At 33.5% G+C, this 19,016-nt stretch overlaps 2 protein-coding genes across 2 annotated transcripts; one reads left to right on the forward strand and one right to left on the reverse strand.

Moving 5' to 3' along the window:
- Positions 1-1,798: 1,798 nt before the first annotated feature.
- Positions 1,799-2,896, forward strand: LOC124454583. Its single transcript, XM_047005357.1, has one exon. It carries the CDS (start codon positions 1,826-1,828, stop codon positions 2,675-2,677), a length of 852 nt encoding a protein of 283 aa, XP_046861313.1. The 5' UTR covers positions 1,799-1,825; the 3' UTR covers positions 2,678-2,896.
- A 1,445-nt stretch (positions 2,897-4,341) lies between these two features.
- LOC124454584 (CD151 antigen-like) lies at positions 4,342-10,495 on the reverse strand. The gene is made up of 8 exons (XM_047005358.1): positions 10,392-10,495; positions 8,864-8,932; positions 8,333-8,521; positions 7,554-7,628; positions 7,015-7,116; positions 6,081-6,248; positions 4,629-4,712; positions 4,342-4,554 (listed from the first exon to the last, which is right to left on the reverse strand). Exons 4-8 carry the CDS (start codon positions 7,617-7,619, stop codon positions 4,489-4,491), a joined length of 486 nt encoding a protein of 161 aa, XP_046861314.1. The 5' UTR covers positions 7,620-7,628; positions 8,333-8,521; positions 8,864-8,932; positions 10,392-10,495; the 3' UTR covers positions 4,342-4,488.
- Between the last annotated feature and the right edge of the window lie 8,521 nt (positions 10,496-19,016).

Consider the following 19,016-nt stretch of genomic DNA (forward strand, 5'->3'; position numbering starts at 1 on the left):
ACCTCAGCTACCCTCAGAATGTTCGCTCTAATATATGACACTATTCAAGAGGCTAGATGTCAACATTCATCATATTTCATCATATTTATGGTGTGGAGAATATTATGGCTTCTAGATGTCTAATTACCGTGTCAAGGTGAGGCAAGGACGCCATCTTGAAAGGTGGCAAAAAGCAAAACTCAAAATGACAAATAAGCTATAACAAAACCCATCCGATCAAACATTTAAGGAATTAAACCTAGACCAACAACTTTGCAACTCTATATCAACTCATCTAAAGCAGATATTAGTCGTAAATATCGTCAGTTTTGCCACCTTTCAAGATGGCGGCTCACTCATTACCATACAATATTGGCGGAGTCATTTATCCAGTAGATTGGGTTCTAGATCATTGATTATGGCGGGAACAAAAATGCAGGAATTCATTTCAAAGCTGATGGCGAGTCAAAACGATGACGATTCGGCAAATATTATCATTGAAAGGGATGAATAACGATCCAAATTATTTAACGATGAGATGGTAGCTAAAATGACCAGTGAGTCTAATAAGTATAGAACCATCTTTCCAAAAGTCTCAATTGAGACACCAAATCTCTATATTTCTCGAGTATGCGCACGTTCATTGTTTTGCTATACAGGAAGAAAGGTCATAGATTTCGACATGTCTTCAAAAAAATGAACGTCTTTCGGGGAGATTCGGCTTGCAAAATTTCGATGCAAAAGACTATGAGTGACATCAGAATTCTTAGTCGACTTTCGAGTGTTTTCTGAATCCATTTTGTTTACATAATTCAATTTCGTCGATGAATAAATTCGAGAAAATTTTTTCTCGTTTTCAGCTTCATAGCTGTTTTGTTATGATATTAAAATGCGCGGGCACTAACTTTTGCTCTTTTCCCTAGAGGGAAACATTGTAATTTTTCAAAGTCATGTGACTGCAAATAAATCAATCACATTTAACATACACAGTACCCATAAAACGAAACACATTATTATTGTCACGTTACAAGACATTCTGTGTATAAGGCAACGGAAATGAAATAATGGCTACAAGCATTGTTTCCACTTAGCTAAAGATTATGGAAATCTTGAGCATCCGACAGAAAGTGTTTTGTACGGTTCGTCAACACTAAATAAAATAGAGAGTTGGTTGAGAGATCTGTTGTAAAGAATGAAAAAATTGGAATAATTGCATTTGGACGTGACCATGCTAAAACTGCGCCATTGTTCATGAGGCATGGTTTAGTTTACCGCAAGATGGGGAAATACAAAAAAGCAAAAGATCTTTATGAACAAACAATAAAAATTGGAACAGCAGCATTTGGACGTGACTATGCTAAAGTTGCGTAAATGTACTGCTATCTGTTTTTGGTTCACATCTGTTTTTGTTTTAAAAGATCTTTACGAACAAGCAATAAAAATCAAAACATACACTGTAAAAATTTGATGACTAAAAATGCAAGAAAATATTCTGAGGACATTTAAGTGAGCAGTTTCAATTTGGTCAAAACAACCAAACATTGAGTTGTAACATACTCAAACACGGAAAAATTAAATTATTTAAATGAAGATCTTACTTACGTACGGGTGTAAAAAAAGCTTACAAAACTATATTCGCCTTCCTAAACCAAAGTGAAAAAATTAAGTCTCAGACAAACAATGCAAGATTAAGAATGTTTTATCTGAAGAAAACCCAAACGACACTGCTTCCTTAAAGGGTGACTCAAACACCTTAAAGCCATACAGTGAATATCTAATTGTAAAACTCACGCATCGAGAGATCTATGAAGTCACGCATGCGTATCATAATGACCTTGCCATAAACATGGCTGGTAGTGATGGGAAGTTGGATTTTTCAAAATTGAGCGTTCAGCCACTTTCGACGTCTTTGAATCCAAGCAATATCAAGATATTGGAAAATCACGGACTAGACGGACGAAGTGGTTATTGGTGGCTAAAATTTCAATTCGATTACGAGCTCGAAAGAGGCATTGTTATTCGACTGTGTAATTTTAAGTACGATGCCAGTGGAGATATTTGGTCTTTGGAAATTGAAAAATGTCACTATCTCAAAATCAGCGACAAAAATGACTTAGTATCATTTGATATTGTTGATAAGCTGATCAACATCAACGAAATGGAACGACTACGACAAAGTGCTTCGACCGAAGAGAAACTGAGGAAATATTTAGAAGATAACGTTATCCCTCTTATAAAGCAGAAAATAAAGTACACCAAATACGTTCCAAAATTTCAGTTTTTTCTCAGCCACAAATCTAAGGACAAACCACAGATGCGTTCGTTCAAAGAAGGGCTCAACTTCCTTGGATACTTGACTTGGCTTGATGAAACGAATATGAAAATGGGAAGTACATTGGCTTTAGATTTAAAGATTTCAGTGGAGAAATGCGATTGTTTTATAGCTTGGTTGAACGAGGAGTATTTCAAAAGCGACTACTGTTCAGCGGAGTTGTTGTATGCCAAACAACTTGGTAAAATTATTATTCCGTTTGGGGTGTTTAGCGAAGTGAAAGCGTCCATCAACGAAAATGAAAATTTGAAATTTTTGAATGATCTTTATATAGCCAACCCACACAACATGTCATTTTTTGAAATATTGCGGCGTATTGATGAAACATTGTATAATTTCGAGAAAATGGCATTTCCTTGCAGTTAGCTAAGCAGACGCCGTCCGTTGGCATTCAAGTCCATCAAAACTTGCGCAAATTCTGATTTATTACAACATCCACTATTGAAAAACTTTCATTTGAACATTCATTATTGATTGTAGAATGTAGATAAGTTTATTTTCAATGTAGGTTTATCTATTTTATACCTTCCAGATGAAAATTTGCTAACATTTATTTGTAATTCAATTAAACCTGTGTTGTTGATAGTTTTGCAATCTTCTGTCTCAGCAGGACGTACATAAACAAAGCCACGTCATGAACATTTTCAATATACACATAATTATATAAACATGATGTATAAGAATGAAGTGTTAAGTCAAATTTGTTTTTTTACAAAAGGCTCATTCGTTTAGCCTTATATTCCAAGAAATAGCTTCAGATAGTTTTATTAGGAAGACAAAAGGATGCTATGGAGATTTAATGTTTACTTTCTAGGAACTATTACATAAAGTTTTGTATTCATTTCACAGCAACCATTTGGAACAGACATCATGAAACAGTAGACGTTCATGAAAACATTGTTCTATGAGACAGATTTACTATTGAGTTCCTTGAAAGGATGGATCAAAGGTATTAAAAGGTGAGTGCAACCAACAAGCCTTGGCTAGAAGTGGTGCAACTTTTCCTACGAAATACTTATATACCAAGCAGTTAAACGGAGCACATTTAAAACGGAAGCTAGCAATCATGGTCTAAAGTTCGTTTTCCATTAGTTCGTTTTGACACAGGCTAGATCGAACGACATTCGTTTTGCATATAATGTCTCCCAAATTTGATAAGTGAGTTTAGAATGCCGAAATAGTTTGACCAAAGAAAATTTTCCATCTCATGCTGCGAAATATTTTTAAATAATCATTCAAAGAGTTGAAATACATTCACGAAGCCCACTTTGCAAATTTCCTTTATACATGCAGAGTTACCTTACTAATATGAAAACAAACAGATGAAAACGGGCATAAGATAACAGGTTTCAAACGTGCAAGGAACGATGACAGTGGTCAATGGACCTATGGAATAAACTCAGTACAATGTGTGCTGTTATAAATAAATTGTTGAGTTAATTACTAGAAAAAGAATATCAGTCACAAAGGTGGGGAGCGTTGCCATGCACAGTATCTAGTTTCCATATAGCAAAACAAGGAGGGGGGGGGGAGGGAGGTATCTATGTCCGTGGATACATTGGTGCCAGTGAGATTTGTATTTTCAACTGTCATAAAATCGGCATACTTTGGGCTGAACAGTCATGCGGAACGAAATAATTTTTGTGTTTAAGATTTCATTTTCAAACAGGATGGCGCACCTGTCGTGCAGCAAAACGAACCTAATCAAGAAACAGGATATCTCTCAGTCCTTAGCAAAAACCTGACCTCCGTAAACCCCATCGAACATGTTTAGGCAAAAATGAAGAAGAAGAGGAACACAAAACAGCCATCTTTGAACCATGGAATGTTAGTGATTATCATCCATGGAGCACTTAGAGCCTAGTTGTCTTCGTCGTTCGTTGTTGTGGGCCTTCGACTGAGAATGATTCAATAAAAGTCGACGTAGAATATTAGGCAATTGTTTTGCTGTATCATAAGAATAACTCCATTTATTATTCTGACAGCTATTTTGAGCTAATGATATAACTCATAATTATCACCCAATTACGTAGCTTATAAATGGATATTATTTTTATATTGTTTGTTCACGTGATTATATTAATTTATCTATAGAATCTTTGATATATTTTATACAATAAAATCTAAAAATGTGATAGTCTTTCTTCAAATGTGATCATCGAGTTTACTTGATGCCATCACACAAATTCCCCAGCTTCTTTGATATGTGTAATAAGAAGAAAGGCAAGGATAATGGCCACAAGCTACAAACATTAAAACAAAAGAAACATTGAAATTTGAATGAGGCGAAAAAGATTTTATTGTAAAATTAGCTTACCTCAATGACGACAAGCACAGCAGCAATAATTCCAATTGTTAAAAGGTTATACTTAAGGAAATCTTCCAGTTCATTGAAGCATCCCTGAAAACACGAGAAATATAATTTCAAGGAAAGTTATACAATTTGCATTTCGAAACGTTAAAATTATCCACGATAATTTCAAATTTTAGCCAATTGCAGTTGAGAGTCTTTTTAAAAACAGTTGGGGTATGCACCAATACGAGGTATCCGACATGGAGACAGAAAAATTTTACAAACAAGTTGAAAAGTTCACGCATATTTTTCGGGATTTTTGTCGTCTATTTTAAAAGCTAAGTATGGATTTATGTAGGAAAATCATCCTACTTTTTAGTAATATAATTATTATTTTAAATTCTTGTTTGTTTTTCGCGTATTATTACTTTATATAAAGGCATGTGTTCGTAACTGTGATAATAGTTGCCTGCCTTAGGAAAATGAATAATATAAATATATGATTGTAGATGTAGATCGTCCAGGTTAGTATAGTCCTGAGAAGGACTGTTTACAACTCAAAAGCTCATTTAACTCTGAAGATGACTACCGCTAAGGTTGTCGAAACGTCAGTCAACAACAACAAAAACAATCTTTCTCAGGACTATACCAACCTGGACGATCCACATTTACAAACATGTAACGATACTCCCAGGTTCAAACCATTTACTTTAATATAAATGCAATAAATCAATACTAAGTGTGCGGTGCGCGGTCTGTTGCCATTGAATGGGGAGAGTTATCGTTTGTTTAAACTATCTAAGAGATTTTTTGCACCGCCTATGGTTCAATACGTTAAGATCGACCAATGAAAGACCGAAACAATGACTTGACAACTTTGGAATAAAGACAAAATACTACATACACTTTCTCTCTTTCTGTTTCTCCCTAAATTCTCGTTTCTATTTTGAATATCAAGAACACGAGACGTCAATTTTCGGAATTTGTGTTTTTGTACGTGTGATTCATAGACTACCACTTGAGATGAAGTGAAAAGTCAGCATTTACGGAACAGGCATGGCGAGATGAGAAAGTAGCGCTTGTACTCAATAACTCTTTTCTATCCAACGTTAAAACCTCATATGCCAAAGTATACATTATAGGGAACATGGCTTAAAAATTATTTAAAAAGTAGTTAACACGTACCATTTTGAATGGGTAAAATAATAGTTCTTAGTTCTGAAACTAACTCAATAGTTCTTCAATTAGAAAATTTACAGAACGTCTATTAGAACGTCTACAGAGCACTAACTCATTTAGAACTATTGAGTAAATGCTCTGGTTCTAAACAGCTCTTTTAAGAACTATTACGTTATTATTTTGATCATTCACCATGGTGATTACTTATTTAAAACAAAGTCGCCATTTTACCATTTAGGAACATGGCTTAAAGTAGAGTTTACTGTCAACTGTTCAATTAACAATGTACACATATACCTTATTGTAAATTTTATGCTTGATTGAATGGTCGGCATTTCTGTATGGATTACCGCAGTCTTTCTTCTCTGTGACACAGCAGCTGTCAGGAACAATCCTATGACTTCCGTTTGCTTTCTCATAGTATCTCGCCCAGTCCAATGAGTCATTCACTCCACAACATTCAAACTATAAATGACATTGAACAAAATGATTTTTTCCCAAGGTCTGTCAACATGCTCACAGTGTTCGATAAAACGTGATCTAAAGTACTAGATAATATATTATCTAGAAAACAGAATGATTTTAAAGGTTGGTAAGTCGACTCCAACCATTCATCTGAGCTTTGACATTTCTTGAACGTACAGATACGTACATTGCTGAGCAATGGCAGACTCCAAGGGGGGGGGGGGCATTAATTTTGAGAGATAACTGTGATGCATACACATGCCAGTAGACGCATTAAACCTTCTTGTGTGCGAAGGATTATGTGTACGTACGTAGGAATCCTTAAATTAAATTTCTAGAGATCAAATTTTAAAAATATACCCAAGGGCATGCCCAAGGATCTCCCTAGAAATCTCATGCCTTGAAGAAGAGCCCCCCTCCCAACCTGAATATTTCATGAAGTGTCCGCGACTGTTGCTGAGCATAACTGCTCCGTATTGACGTAGGTCACGGTCTATATAACAGAAAAGCTCAGACAAACCGAAATGAATGTGACAACAAAAACAATATTGATGTGATTTTAGATTTCTTCGTTATTTGCTTAGTCATGGAGTATCTTTTCAATGGTAGAGAGGATGTCTGCACCGTTTAAATTGGATATTTGATGGAGAAATTTAGGCAGAAATAACTACTTTCAAAAATTCAGGAACATTATTTGTTAAAATAAGGGAAAAAAGAAAATCAAAAAACAGCAATTGCAATATTAATTAATACAAAGATTCTTGACCTTTTGCTGCATCCAATCCCAACCTTTAGTGATACCTTCTTGGTCATCTTTGCCATACTCTTCAATGGAGGATATCATATCACCACGGAGATCATCTTTTAACTGATAAACAAAAGAAATGTCAAAAGAGAGATTATAATGATGATGAGTAAATCTGGAATAGACTTAAGTGGTGTTCATGCCCCTCCTAAACTTGGCTGAAGGGGTTGCAGGAGGGGTGCACACCTACCCTTGGCTTAAGAGGCTGGGGGGTTGCACATTTTTCTAACCTTGGCTGAAGGGGCTGCAGTAGGGGTGCCCACTCCCCCTAGCCTTGGCTGGAGGGGTTGCAGTAGGGAAGTCAATTTTACACTGTAACAACCAATTAAGAAAAAGCTTTTATCATTCATATTTAAGAGGGTAAACTTGGCACAGAACAACATCAAAGTAGCCCCAAACCCAGTTCCAAATTCAAAAACCAGAACAGCCTCCCTTACAAAATCATCCAGATAAAACTACGTCACATTGCAAACTTTCAGCATGTGGTGAAATATGTATACCTTCATTCGGTAAACCAAAGCAATGATGAAAGAAGCAATTTCCAGGATCACAATCAAACTCATCATGATCAGAAACTTAAAAAATTGAAAGTTATATTATCATACAGGCAGACTTTCAGCCAGTTGAAGAGAACATTTTTGGTACAATTTATCAAAATGTAGTGCAAATGAAGCAAAGTGAAAGAAAATTGCCTCTCTGGCAACCAAATCCAGGAACTTTGGTCTCATTTCAATAACCAAAGCCTAGAGCGCTCATAACACATAACTGATACTAGAGGAAGAAACAAGACTGTCATTATTTTGACTGCTGAAAAACTTAGATGTGTTTGGAATAGAATTTATGTAATTGTATCTGTATACTTCAAAATCTTTACAGAGAAAAAATTGTAGGTTGTTAAGTGAAAAATTATATATAAATTTGCTCTGCAAAATAATTGAAAAAAAATATGTTGTGCAATTGGTCTTTACTGTATATTACAAATACATGGAAATTTGTGAAGAGCTTTCTCTTAACTTTGATGATGAAATTGACTGATTAGTGTAGCAAGAACATTTGTTTTACATGAAAAATATTTGTAAATTATCACTTCAATTGCTGAACAAACCATGTGGAATACTAAAATATTTGAAAGCTGCCAACAAAACACTTTCATATAAATGACGAATAAATATAGATGCACAAATCATATAATTTCCTGAAAAAACAGTTTCATTTAACAGTCCTATTTTTTTCTTCGAAGACAAAGAAAAAAAGTTGAGAAGAGATTTACACTACTTACAATCCACAGAAGCGTCTTCTTTTCTTTGAAAGCACCAAGACATCCAGTAAAAGATATTAAAGCAGTAACAAATCCAGCAACAATAAGCAATAATCAAGCTGTAAGTCCTTTTGTTGTTGACACTGCTGCATAATCACCTTTCTCTATCTGTACGTAAATACCAAATGATAGAATACCACATCCAGTAATCTATACAGAAATAATTTTGTGGTGTGAGTGACACAGTGCATAATATGTCTTTCATTATACTTAAAAGTACTACTGCATCAAACTGAATTACATAATGTGTCATTCATTGTACATTAAAGTACTGTTCCATCCAACTTAATTACATTTCGGGTCATTTGTTGCACATCAAATACATGTAGAACCCATTGAAAATTAATTACATTAACAAAAGTATGTGACATTTATTTTTTAAATGTAGATCATTTCACCTTGGTCACACTGACACTGTCAAACATAATATTGTTTGCTCAACATCTGTTTTAGACTTTTGTAGATAATTTCAACTGTCTTTCTCACACTTACAAAAAATATGAAGTTAAAAAGAACCACGATTATACGTGTAACTTTGTAGTAGCTTTCATTCATGGTGACCTGAAAAGCATTAAGAAAAGATTTATATCTTGTATTGGTGATATTTCTCCTAACATCAAGTACATCTTTAAGTCTATTGAATAAACAGTTTAAGGCCAAGTCTTAACAGTTTTACAACATTATTATCTGCAAACGATACATGAAAACAGAAAGCAATGCAATTAACTACAAATTCACATTTCTTCAATAACACCTAAGGAAGTAGCTTTAATTTATTCCTAAATGACAAAACAAAGAAAATAGACATTGTTGGTAGAGTGATTAAGATTGATGTTTTTAAAACAAAAATCATGCACAAACTTTGTATCCTTCTATATTAAATATAACTTAAAAGTGAATGTTGTCATTTAGCTATCAATAATTGCTATATGTTGCTTGCACTAGAATATATTTTTAAGGCAACAGGCCCAAAACTATTCTTATGTCGCTGAATATACAAATTGAAAAAATGGTCAGCAATGTTGGTTAACCAATTGCCTTACAAACATAAAATTGTTAGTATTCGGACAGGTCACTCAATAGCAGAAAAATGACCAAGATTTTGTATGCGGTATACGTACATTGTTTAACTACTTCATAACAAGGTACACTTAACATAATGTAGTTATATAACAGAACTAATAATGTACTTTTCATGACAAGAATAAATGATGTTGTATAAGTCATATGTTGCATTTTACATGATCTTTTATTTCTACAAAATAAAATGTGCAAAAGTTGGGAGCAATTGCATTCACATATGTTCAGATGAATGACATGCGAAATTCGTATTTTGAAGTTAGCGCAAGGTGTGAAGGCTGCCAAATGGTTGTGTTAAACCCACCGAAGCTTTTACAACCAAGATTGAGCGTGAAATTGCTAGGAATCATTACACCAAAATACAACGATTAGAATAAAAATGGCGACAATCCAGTAGCAAATAAAAATACCGATATTGATTTTTGTTTGTTACGAATAAACACAACATATTTAAGGTCACAATTTAGGCGTATGAAAACATGCCACAATAAACTAAATATGCGGTCGTTCGCCCTAATAGCTCGTGATTGTCACTGGTAATTACAGCGCATAAAGACAAGAAAACTTTAAAGAAATAATAACAGTTCCTTTTACCGTAGAAGTACTTCTAAAATTAATAAAGCGAAACGCATAAGCAGCTACGATATTTGAAATGACAGCTGACATGCATTAAAATAGAATTGTTTACAGTATTTGCTCAACATCTTCTAGCTTTTATAGTCACAAACAACGTTCAAAGCAATTGATTTAAATCATCAAAAGTATGAAACACCAAAGTAACTTAATTTGTTACACTTAATTAAACGACGACGTGTAAAATTTAGGATTCGACATTGATTCATATTTGCACGAATTCCAAACCTCTTAAACTCAAAACTTCAAATTGACGACACTAGCATTCGTAACAAGCAGAGAAACACTTTAAGCAACAGTAATTCACCTTATTGTATCTCAAATCCACAGGAATTATCCAATTTGTCAATGTACTCTAAGCAAACAACCGAGCCCAGTGATCTACCGTCGTACGACTTTCCAATTTCCACTGCTTCCTGTTCCAGTTGAGTAGTTCAGTTCTGAGCAGAGTGATTAGGAGCACTGTCGGATAATCTCAATCTGAACTTTATCACAATGAAAATCACAATAAAAAAGATGAGAGAGGGCCGGCAAGTATTTACAAGAAAAGAACTATAGTAAATTTTATTTCTAATTAATGAGGTTTATTTTGTACAAACCAAAACAGACAAACAGAAATGACATTTGGATGGAAAGTAAGGGATAGGAAGGTGGAAGAATGTATACTTTAAAGGACTTGCAGTCATCCTTCAGACTTCATCTTGACTCTGAAGATGATTACCGCTAAGGTTGTCAAAACGTCAGTCAACGACAACAACAACAGTCCTTCTCAGGACTCTACTAACCTGAACGATCTACATCTACAAACATGTAAACTCTGCTTAAGACTACATTCGCAATACTGCAAATATCCGATGCCAGGGAAATCTTATTCCTAATTCAGTTGGTGCTGTAGCTTAGTTTCCACGTGCACATACTCAACTTATGTAGCTTGCCATCATTTTAAGATGGATTCAATCCATACTATGGTCAATTTAGTAACGCCTAATTGCTTTATGACCTCTTTGGATCTAAAAGACGCCTACTATTCAATACCTATAATTATAAGACACTCGGACCAAAAAAAAAATCACTTTCAAAAATGATAAATATTTTCTTGTAAAGATCACTTTCACAAATGATATAAATTTTCTAGTTGCATCATACACACAAGAAAACCAAATATAAACATTTATAGCAAAGAACGCCCTTTCTTTGTGTGGAAGGCGCAACGCGATGCTTCATAATTGTTCATCTGCCGAGATGTCCTTCAAATGCAACTTAATACTTGGTAAACTTCTCTAATTGTTTGTACACAGAGAAACACAATAAATCCACTTCAAGGGCAAATACTTTATAAAAAGGATGATTTAGCTAGCAAGCCGTGAGCTCTTGAACAAGGATTATTAAATCGACCCTTGAAAAATTCCCCAAAACGACCGAACAGTGTACATCCACAATTAATTGCTGCCACAGCAAGCGCGTAATTCAGCGGACCTAAAGCTTCCGGCAGGCATAATTTAGGATTTTAGCTTATGAAATGAGTTTTGGGTAATAATATGGACCCAAAATACAGTGCGCTTGGACCCAAAATGCAATGCGCTCTTCATTCAAAACAAACGTGAATAGACCGATTATATCGATTTATACCGATTTTTAAAATGAAACACCATTCAGTTACACAGAGTTACGAAGTATATGGCTTGAGCCCGGGAATTTCATTACATGTTTGATCGTTCTGGTTAGTAGGTCGTTTGTAGGTTAGGTAAGTCATCGGTTGTAATTATTCACAAGCTTAAATAAACAGGCAGTTAAGCAGATTTCTTAACATACACATTCACACGCACCCACCCACGATCGTGACTAAAACACCACACGAGTACATACGAGTACATACGAGTACATACGAGTACATACGAGTGACATACGAGTACATACGAGTAACATATAAGTACATACGAGTAACATACGAGTACATACGAGTGACATACGACTATTTTCTGGTCAACAAATGAGAAACAACACAATTTCTTCAATACATTAATATTTGCGTTTATTTTTCCTTGTATTTGTGTGGACTTTGGGGCAACCATTTGATGGATTTAAATGCTGAAAAGGTATTTTACTTTCATACTACATTCATTTGTATGTTTTAGTTGAATTTTTTATAGATATTTTGTCGATGCGATTTGCAAGTATTTGAAAGCTTTTTGACACACTTTCACCTAGGAAATACATATTTATGAAAGCGATAAAATAAACAAGGTATAAATAATGCTTTCAAAACGTGCTATATGAAATAAATGTACATTATATATATTTGAATTAAAAGAGAGTTGCACTGTGTTACGTATATATATCATATTATGCGTACAATTTCAGCTTTCTTTTAATGTTTTTAAAGTTCTAGCTGATATAATTCAGTCTTTTAAATGCAAAATCAGTATCTTAAAGACCAAAATGAATGTATAATCGCTTTCATAAATATGTATTTCCTAGGTGAAAGTGTGTCAAAAAGCGCTCAAATACTTGCAAATCGCATCGACAAAATATCTATAACAAATTCAACTAAAACATGCAAATGAATGTAGTATGAAAGTAAAATACCTTTTCAGCATTTAAATCCATCAAATGGTTGCCCCAAAGTCCACACAAATACAAGGAAAAATAAACGCAAATATCAATGTATTGAAGAAATTGTGTTGTTTCTCATTTGTTGACCAGAAAATAGTCGTATGTCACTCGTATGTACTCGTATGTTACTCGTATGTACTTATATGTTACTCGTATGTACTCGTATGTCACTCGTATGTACTCGTATGTACTCGTATGTACTCGTGTGGTGTTTTAGTCACGATCCCCACCCACACATTTACTGTGCACAAAATACGACAATGTATGAACCAAACACCAAATACGGCAAAAATGTGTTCGGGAACCACCGAGTATTTTAACAAAATGCATAACAACAATATCTCGAAATAAAAAGCAAAGAATAAAGCAGAAATAAATATTGAAATACTTACAGTTAATGTTGCACTACGAAAGGTAATGATTCACATTAAATTGCAAGCATAATAAAAAACGATATAACAATTGCATGTCTATAATGTTTCTCATCTTGTGCCATGAGGTTTCTCTTCGAAGAAATCCTTTAGGTTCTGCACAACTTGGCTTCTACTCCAATCTTTCCTTATATGTACTGCACTTAAAACATGACTTATTTGGTCATGATGCTGCTTGTTCTGCTGTTTTGGGACGATATAGTGCCAGCAAGGGAAGTCAAAAGTACAACTTCTTTTGTGGAGGTTGAACGCCACTTGCTATATGACGTTTTATCATACTATTGGCAGATTTTCTTCTATAAAAAAAACACTTATACACACCAATAAAACGAATGAAATTAAAAATTAAACCGGCCAGTGTTTTATTTCAGTATGAGCTCATTGAACTGTATTGTTCATACAAAATACATTAGCATCACTTTTCTTTCAACTTCATAATTTAATTACCCACATCAGGTCTTCAATTGAATTAGCTGTAAATTTTCAGCAGACCTTAACTACATAGTTTTGGGGACAGTTTATTCCGAGCAGCACAGCAAAACTCTTAAAATTTTAATTGCTTACGTACCTTCTAAAGGTGGAAGACATATAATTTCGTCTTACGTCAAGCATTGGATAGGTATCAGTAGGCTGAAGCTCAGGTAGATTTCATGTAAACGTAGTTGGAAACTTAGTGAAATTTTCACAAAATCAAAGTAAATCTTTCATAAAATCAATGTGAAATTTTCAGAAAAACAATGTGAAATTTTCACAAAAACAAAGTGAGATTTTCACAAAAAAAGAGAGATTTTTCACAAAAACAATGTGAAACTTTCACAAAAACAATGTGAAACTTTCACAAAAGCAAAGTGAAATTTTCACAAAATCAATGTGAAATTTTCAGAAGAACAATGTAAAATTTTCACAAAAACAATGTGAGATTTTCACATAAAAACAAAGAGAGATTTTTCACAAAAACGGCGTGAAACTTTCACAAAAACAATGTGATACTTTCACAAAAGCAAAGTGAAATTTTCACAAAAACAAAGTGAAATTTTCACAAAAACAACGTGAAACTTTCACAAAAGCAAAGTGAAATTTTCACAAAAACAAAGTGAAACTTTCACAAAAGCAACGTGAAACTTTCACAAAAGCAAAGTGAAATTTTCACAAAAACAATGTGAAACTTTCACAAAAGCAAAGTGAAATTTTCACAAAAACAAAGTGAAACTTTCACAAAACAATGTGAAACTTTCACAAAGCAAAGTGAAATTTTCACAAAACAAAGTGAAACTTTCACAAAAACAACGTGAAACTTTCACAAAGCAAAGTGAAATTTTCACAAAACAATGTGAAACTTTCACAAAACAAAGTGAAATTTTCACAAAACAAAGTGAAACTTTCACAAAAACAATGTGAAACTTTCACAAAAACAAAGTGAAATTTTCACAAAACAAAGTGAAACTTTCACAAAAACAATGTGAAACTTTCACAAAAGCAAAGTGAAATTTTCACAAAAACAATGTGAAACTTTCACAAAAGCAAAGTGAAATTTTCACAAAAACAAAGTGAAACTTTCACAAAAACAACGTGAAACTTTCACAAAAGCAAAGTGAAATTTTCACAAAAACAATGTGAAACTTTCACAAAAGCAAAGTGAAATTTTCACAAAAACAAAGTGAAACTTTCACAAAAACAATGTGAAACTTTCACAAAAGCAAAGTGAAATTTTCACAAAAACAAAGTAAAATTTTCACAAAAACAAAATGAGATTTTAACAAAAAAATAAAGAGAGATTTTTCACAAAAACAAAGTGAAATTTTCACAAAAACAAAGTGAATCTTTCACAAAATCAATGGTGTACGACAGTGGGCAGAGTTTCAATCAGACTATTATGTGAATGACATGAAGCAATGTATGAAGTGCGTGGGCTAAGTCTTCGTTTCTACTATAATGTGTTAAAAACGCTTCTAAACTATAACTTCAGCTCTGTCTAAATATATATTTTTGTTTTACCATTGCAAAAAGTGGGGGGGGGGGGAGCTTCAGACCTCCTAGCCCCCCCGGCTCTTGGGTCCATTAATGACAATTTCATTGAATTTTAAAAGCATTTCAACACAAGACAAAAACAATATTGATTTTTGCTACGATCGATGCCTCATATTTTATCGTTTAGTTAACTGATGATTGCTTGCACTGCAACACATAAACGCGTGAAACTTGGAGTAATGACATATAACGCTTTTCTTGTTTTCAAAGAGAAAAGCAAAGAAGAAAGCACATTTAAATTATATAAGTTCTTACAGTTTATCTTACCTCTCTGACAGATAAAAGACGTGGTATAATTGCATGGGACGTCATTCCACTGGCTATTGGAATAATAATAATGTACACAATCCTCTACACCAAAACGATTATTTGGTTCATTACGATGCCAATTTGTGAAATTAGGTTTGGTATTCTGGATTGTGTAAAACATATTGTCACTTTTTTTGCGAAACAAGCCAATATAAGGATGAGTAAGCCCTTCTCTTTCCGAAATTTGGAAAATTGCTTGGTTTTCATAACGGTCTGTTGGAACAGCAAGATCTCCCCCTATTTGTTGACAAAGTCCTCTAGCTTTCTCCCATGTTGTTTGTATCTTACTGAAGTAATAACAAGTTGAATTTATTTCAATCCAGCAAGACGGACAGCTAGTCGCTTTGCCAACTAAAAGAGTCAAAAATCAATTGCATGAATAACATAGAATCTTCAACAGAAAAGGTTAAGATGTACATTATTGTAATGAACATCTAGTTCAATAAATCATCAATCGCACCTTGTAGATTGAACACGACAATAATCAAAAGATATTTTAACATTAACATTTTCAAACCATGAAAATGCATGAAAACACATATGTTTAACTTCCGTTAGTGAAGTAATTTTTAACTTAGTTAAATGACTTTAAACTTTTTCTTGAATATTCGCGAATATCAATCGAAATACCTATCTAAATCTCTATTATTCTTTTCTATTGACATATGCCCAAGCCGTTGCCTTTGGAGCTCAATGACAAACCTGCAAAGCAGCAAAGCAACAATTTATAACTCAGTTCTAGATTAAAGCAAACAAAAAGGACCTTTGTCCAAGTATACAAAATCAATTTTCATTAAGTGTTTCGTCTTGACGGAAAACGCTTCATCATAATGGATTTTATAGGGGCATGCAATAAGTATAATAGATAATGTCAATCCACATTTTTAACGGAAGGCAATAAAATAATGAAAATAAATATTGTAACATTTCATGGGTGGAGTGGCGTGACGTTCTTGTTGCTAAATTTTCTAAAATTTCAGCACAGCAGGATAAATAATATATTTTATATTTTACATGAATTCATGTATTAGGCCTGTTTCAAACGTCGAACTTTACAAAGAAAAAAGAATATGAGGTGAACTTCCTCATTTTCTTTTGATTTAAATGCGTTCGGTTCATGTAAAGTTTGACGTTTGAAACAAGCCTTAGAGGTGGGGATCACATCAGTTGGTTTTATGCAACAGAAATATGTGGCCAAACATCAGTTTGTGTCAATTTTTTATATTAATCAAGTAAATCTATTTCTATTACGTTTAAATTACACATCTTTCGTTGAACGGCAATGATATTTTTATTTTTATTTTCCTTCCAGATGTACAGACACGTTTTTCGCACGTGCTTTGCATGTGACAGAATCGTGTTAATACAAATGAACAGATAGTCTTTTGTCGGTGGCAACTAAAATTTTTAGAAAGCTAATAACTAATTACATATGATTGCTTTGTTGTTAGTATAAACTAACACTGAGTTTCATTTTATATTAGAATAAAACACAACGGCTTTTTTGTAGCCTTCAGTGACGTGGCTAGCTTAAAAATTTGTCTTGTTATACAAATATTTTGTGTTTACTACAACACTGCAAAAACAATGAATCCCTAGATACTGCTCTGAAATTCATATATATTACATATCTTTCATTGAACGGCAATGATTATTTTTTATTCCTCCTCGACCTTACAAAATATTAAGTCCAGGGGTGAAAAATTTATATAAGACCTGATTATCATAAAAAGCTAAAGCATGCTATATACGGATTTCTTGAATTATTATCTGCAAAACTTCGTGAAAATGAACAGGAAACAAAGATGACCATTTTGACAACATTTGACAGTGGTCGACAATTTACTTTCAATGCAATTTGATTTTTTAATGCAATTTAATTAAATGAGGACAACTAAATCAACTACAGCAACTTTTTGTAAAAATTCTCAACTTTATGACATGATATATTAACGTCCTCGTATCGGGGTTGCCACAGTAACATCTAGCTCTTTTGAGTACATCCCGCGTTCTGAATTTTTTGCCAATACTTAAGTGTTTCAGGTTTGTTGATTCCACTTGGTCCACCATTATGAATTCGAGCAAAATCTTTACATGTAGGATTGTGGCCAAGTTTACCGTAGGTGGCATACTCGTTCATATAATCTGCAAACAAATAAATTTTTGCAATGAACATCGAGTTCAATAAATCATCAATCAGCACCTTGTAGATTGAACACGACGATAATCAAAAGATATTTTAACATTAACATTTCCAAACCAAAAAGATATTAAACGACAGAACTTGAAAGACCAAACGACGCACAGGAAAAACGATTTGATGAAATGAGAATACTTGGTATGATTTGAAGTGTATATTGGGAACCGACCAGCTTGTTGCTGAAACATTTAAACGTTATAAGGCGAAATATATTGTTATGCAAACAATAGTAAATGCATGAAAACACATAAGTTTAACTTCCGTTAGTGAAGAAATTTTTAACTTAGTTAAATGACTTTAAACTTTCTCTTGAATATTCGCAAATATCAATCGTAATAGCTATCTAAATCTCTATTATTCTTTTCTATTGACATATGCCTAAGCCGTTGCCTTTTGAGCTCAATGAAAAACCTGCAAAGCAGCAAAGCAACAATTTATAACTCAGTTCTAGATTAAAGCAAACAAAAAGGACCTTTGTCCAAGTATACAAAATCAATATTCATTAAATGTTTCGTCTTGACGGAAAACGCTTCATCATAATGAATTTTATAGAGCCATGCAATAAGTAGAACAGATAATGTCACTCCACTTTTTTAACGGAAGGCAATAAAATAATGAAAATAAATATTGTAACATTTCATGTGTGGAGTGGCGTGGAGTTCTTGTTGCTAAATTTTCTAAAATTCCAGCACAGCAGGATAAATAATATATTTTATATTTTACATGAATTCATATCTTAGGCCTGTTTCAAACGTCGAACTTTACAAGAAAAAATAAAATGAGGTGAACTTCCTCATTTTCTTTTGTTTTAAATGCGTTCGGTTCATGTAAAGTTTGACGTTTGAAACAGGCCTTAGAGATGGGGATCAGATCAGTTGGTTTTATGCAACAGAAATATGTGGCCAAACATCAGTTTGTGTCAATTTTTTATATTAAGCAAGTAAATCTATTTTTATTACGTTTAAATTACATATCTTTCGTTGAACGGCAGTGATATTTTTTATTTTATTTTCCTTCCAGACGTACAGACACGTTTTTCGCACGTGCTTTGCATTTGACAGAATCGTGTTACTACAAATGAACAGATAATCTTTTGTCGGTGGTAACTGAAATTTTTAGAAAGCTAATAACTAATTACATATGATCGCGTTGTTGTTAGTATAAATTAACGCTGAGTTTCATTTTATATTAGAATAAAAGACAACGGCTTTTTTGTAGCTTTCAGTGACGTGGCTAGCTTGAACATTTGTCTTGCTATGCAAATTTTTTGTGTTTACTCGAACACTGCAAAAACAATGAATCCCTAAATACTGCTCTGAATTTCATATATATTACATATGCTTCGTTGAAC

This window comes from Xenia sp. Carnegie-2017, unplaced genomic scaffold, assembly GCF_021976095.1.
Source record: "Xenia sp. Carnegie-2017 unplaced genomic scaffold, XeniaSp_v1 HiC_scaffold_3, whole genome shotgun sequence".
Classification (NCBI taxonomy): Eukaryota; Metazoa; Cnidaria; class Anthozoa; order Malacalcyonacea; family Xeniidae; genus Xenia; species Xenia sp. Carnegie-2017.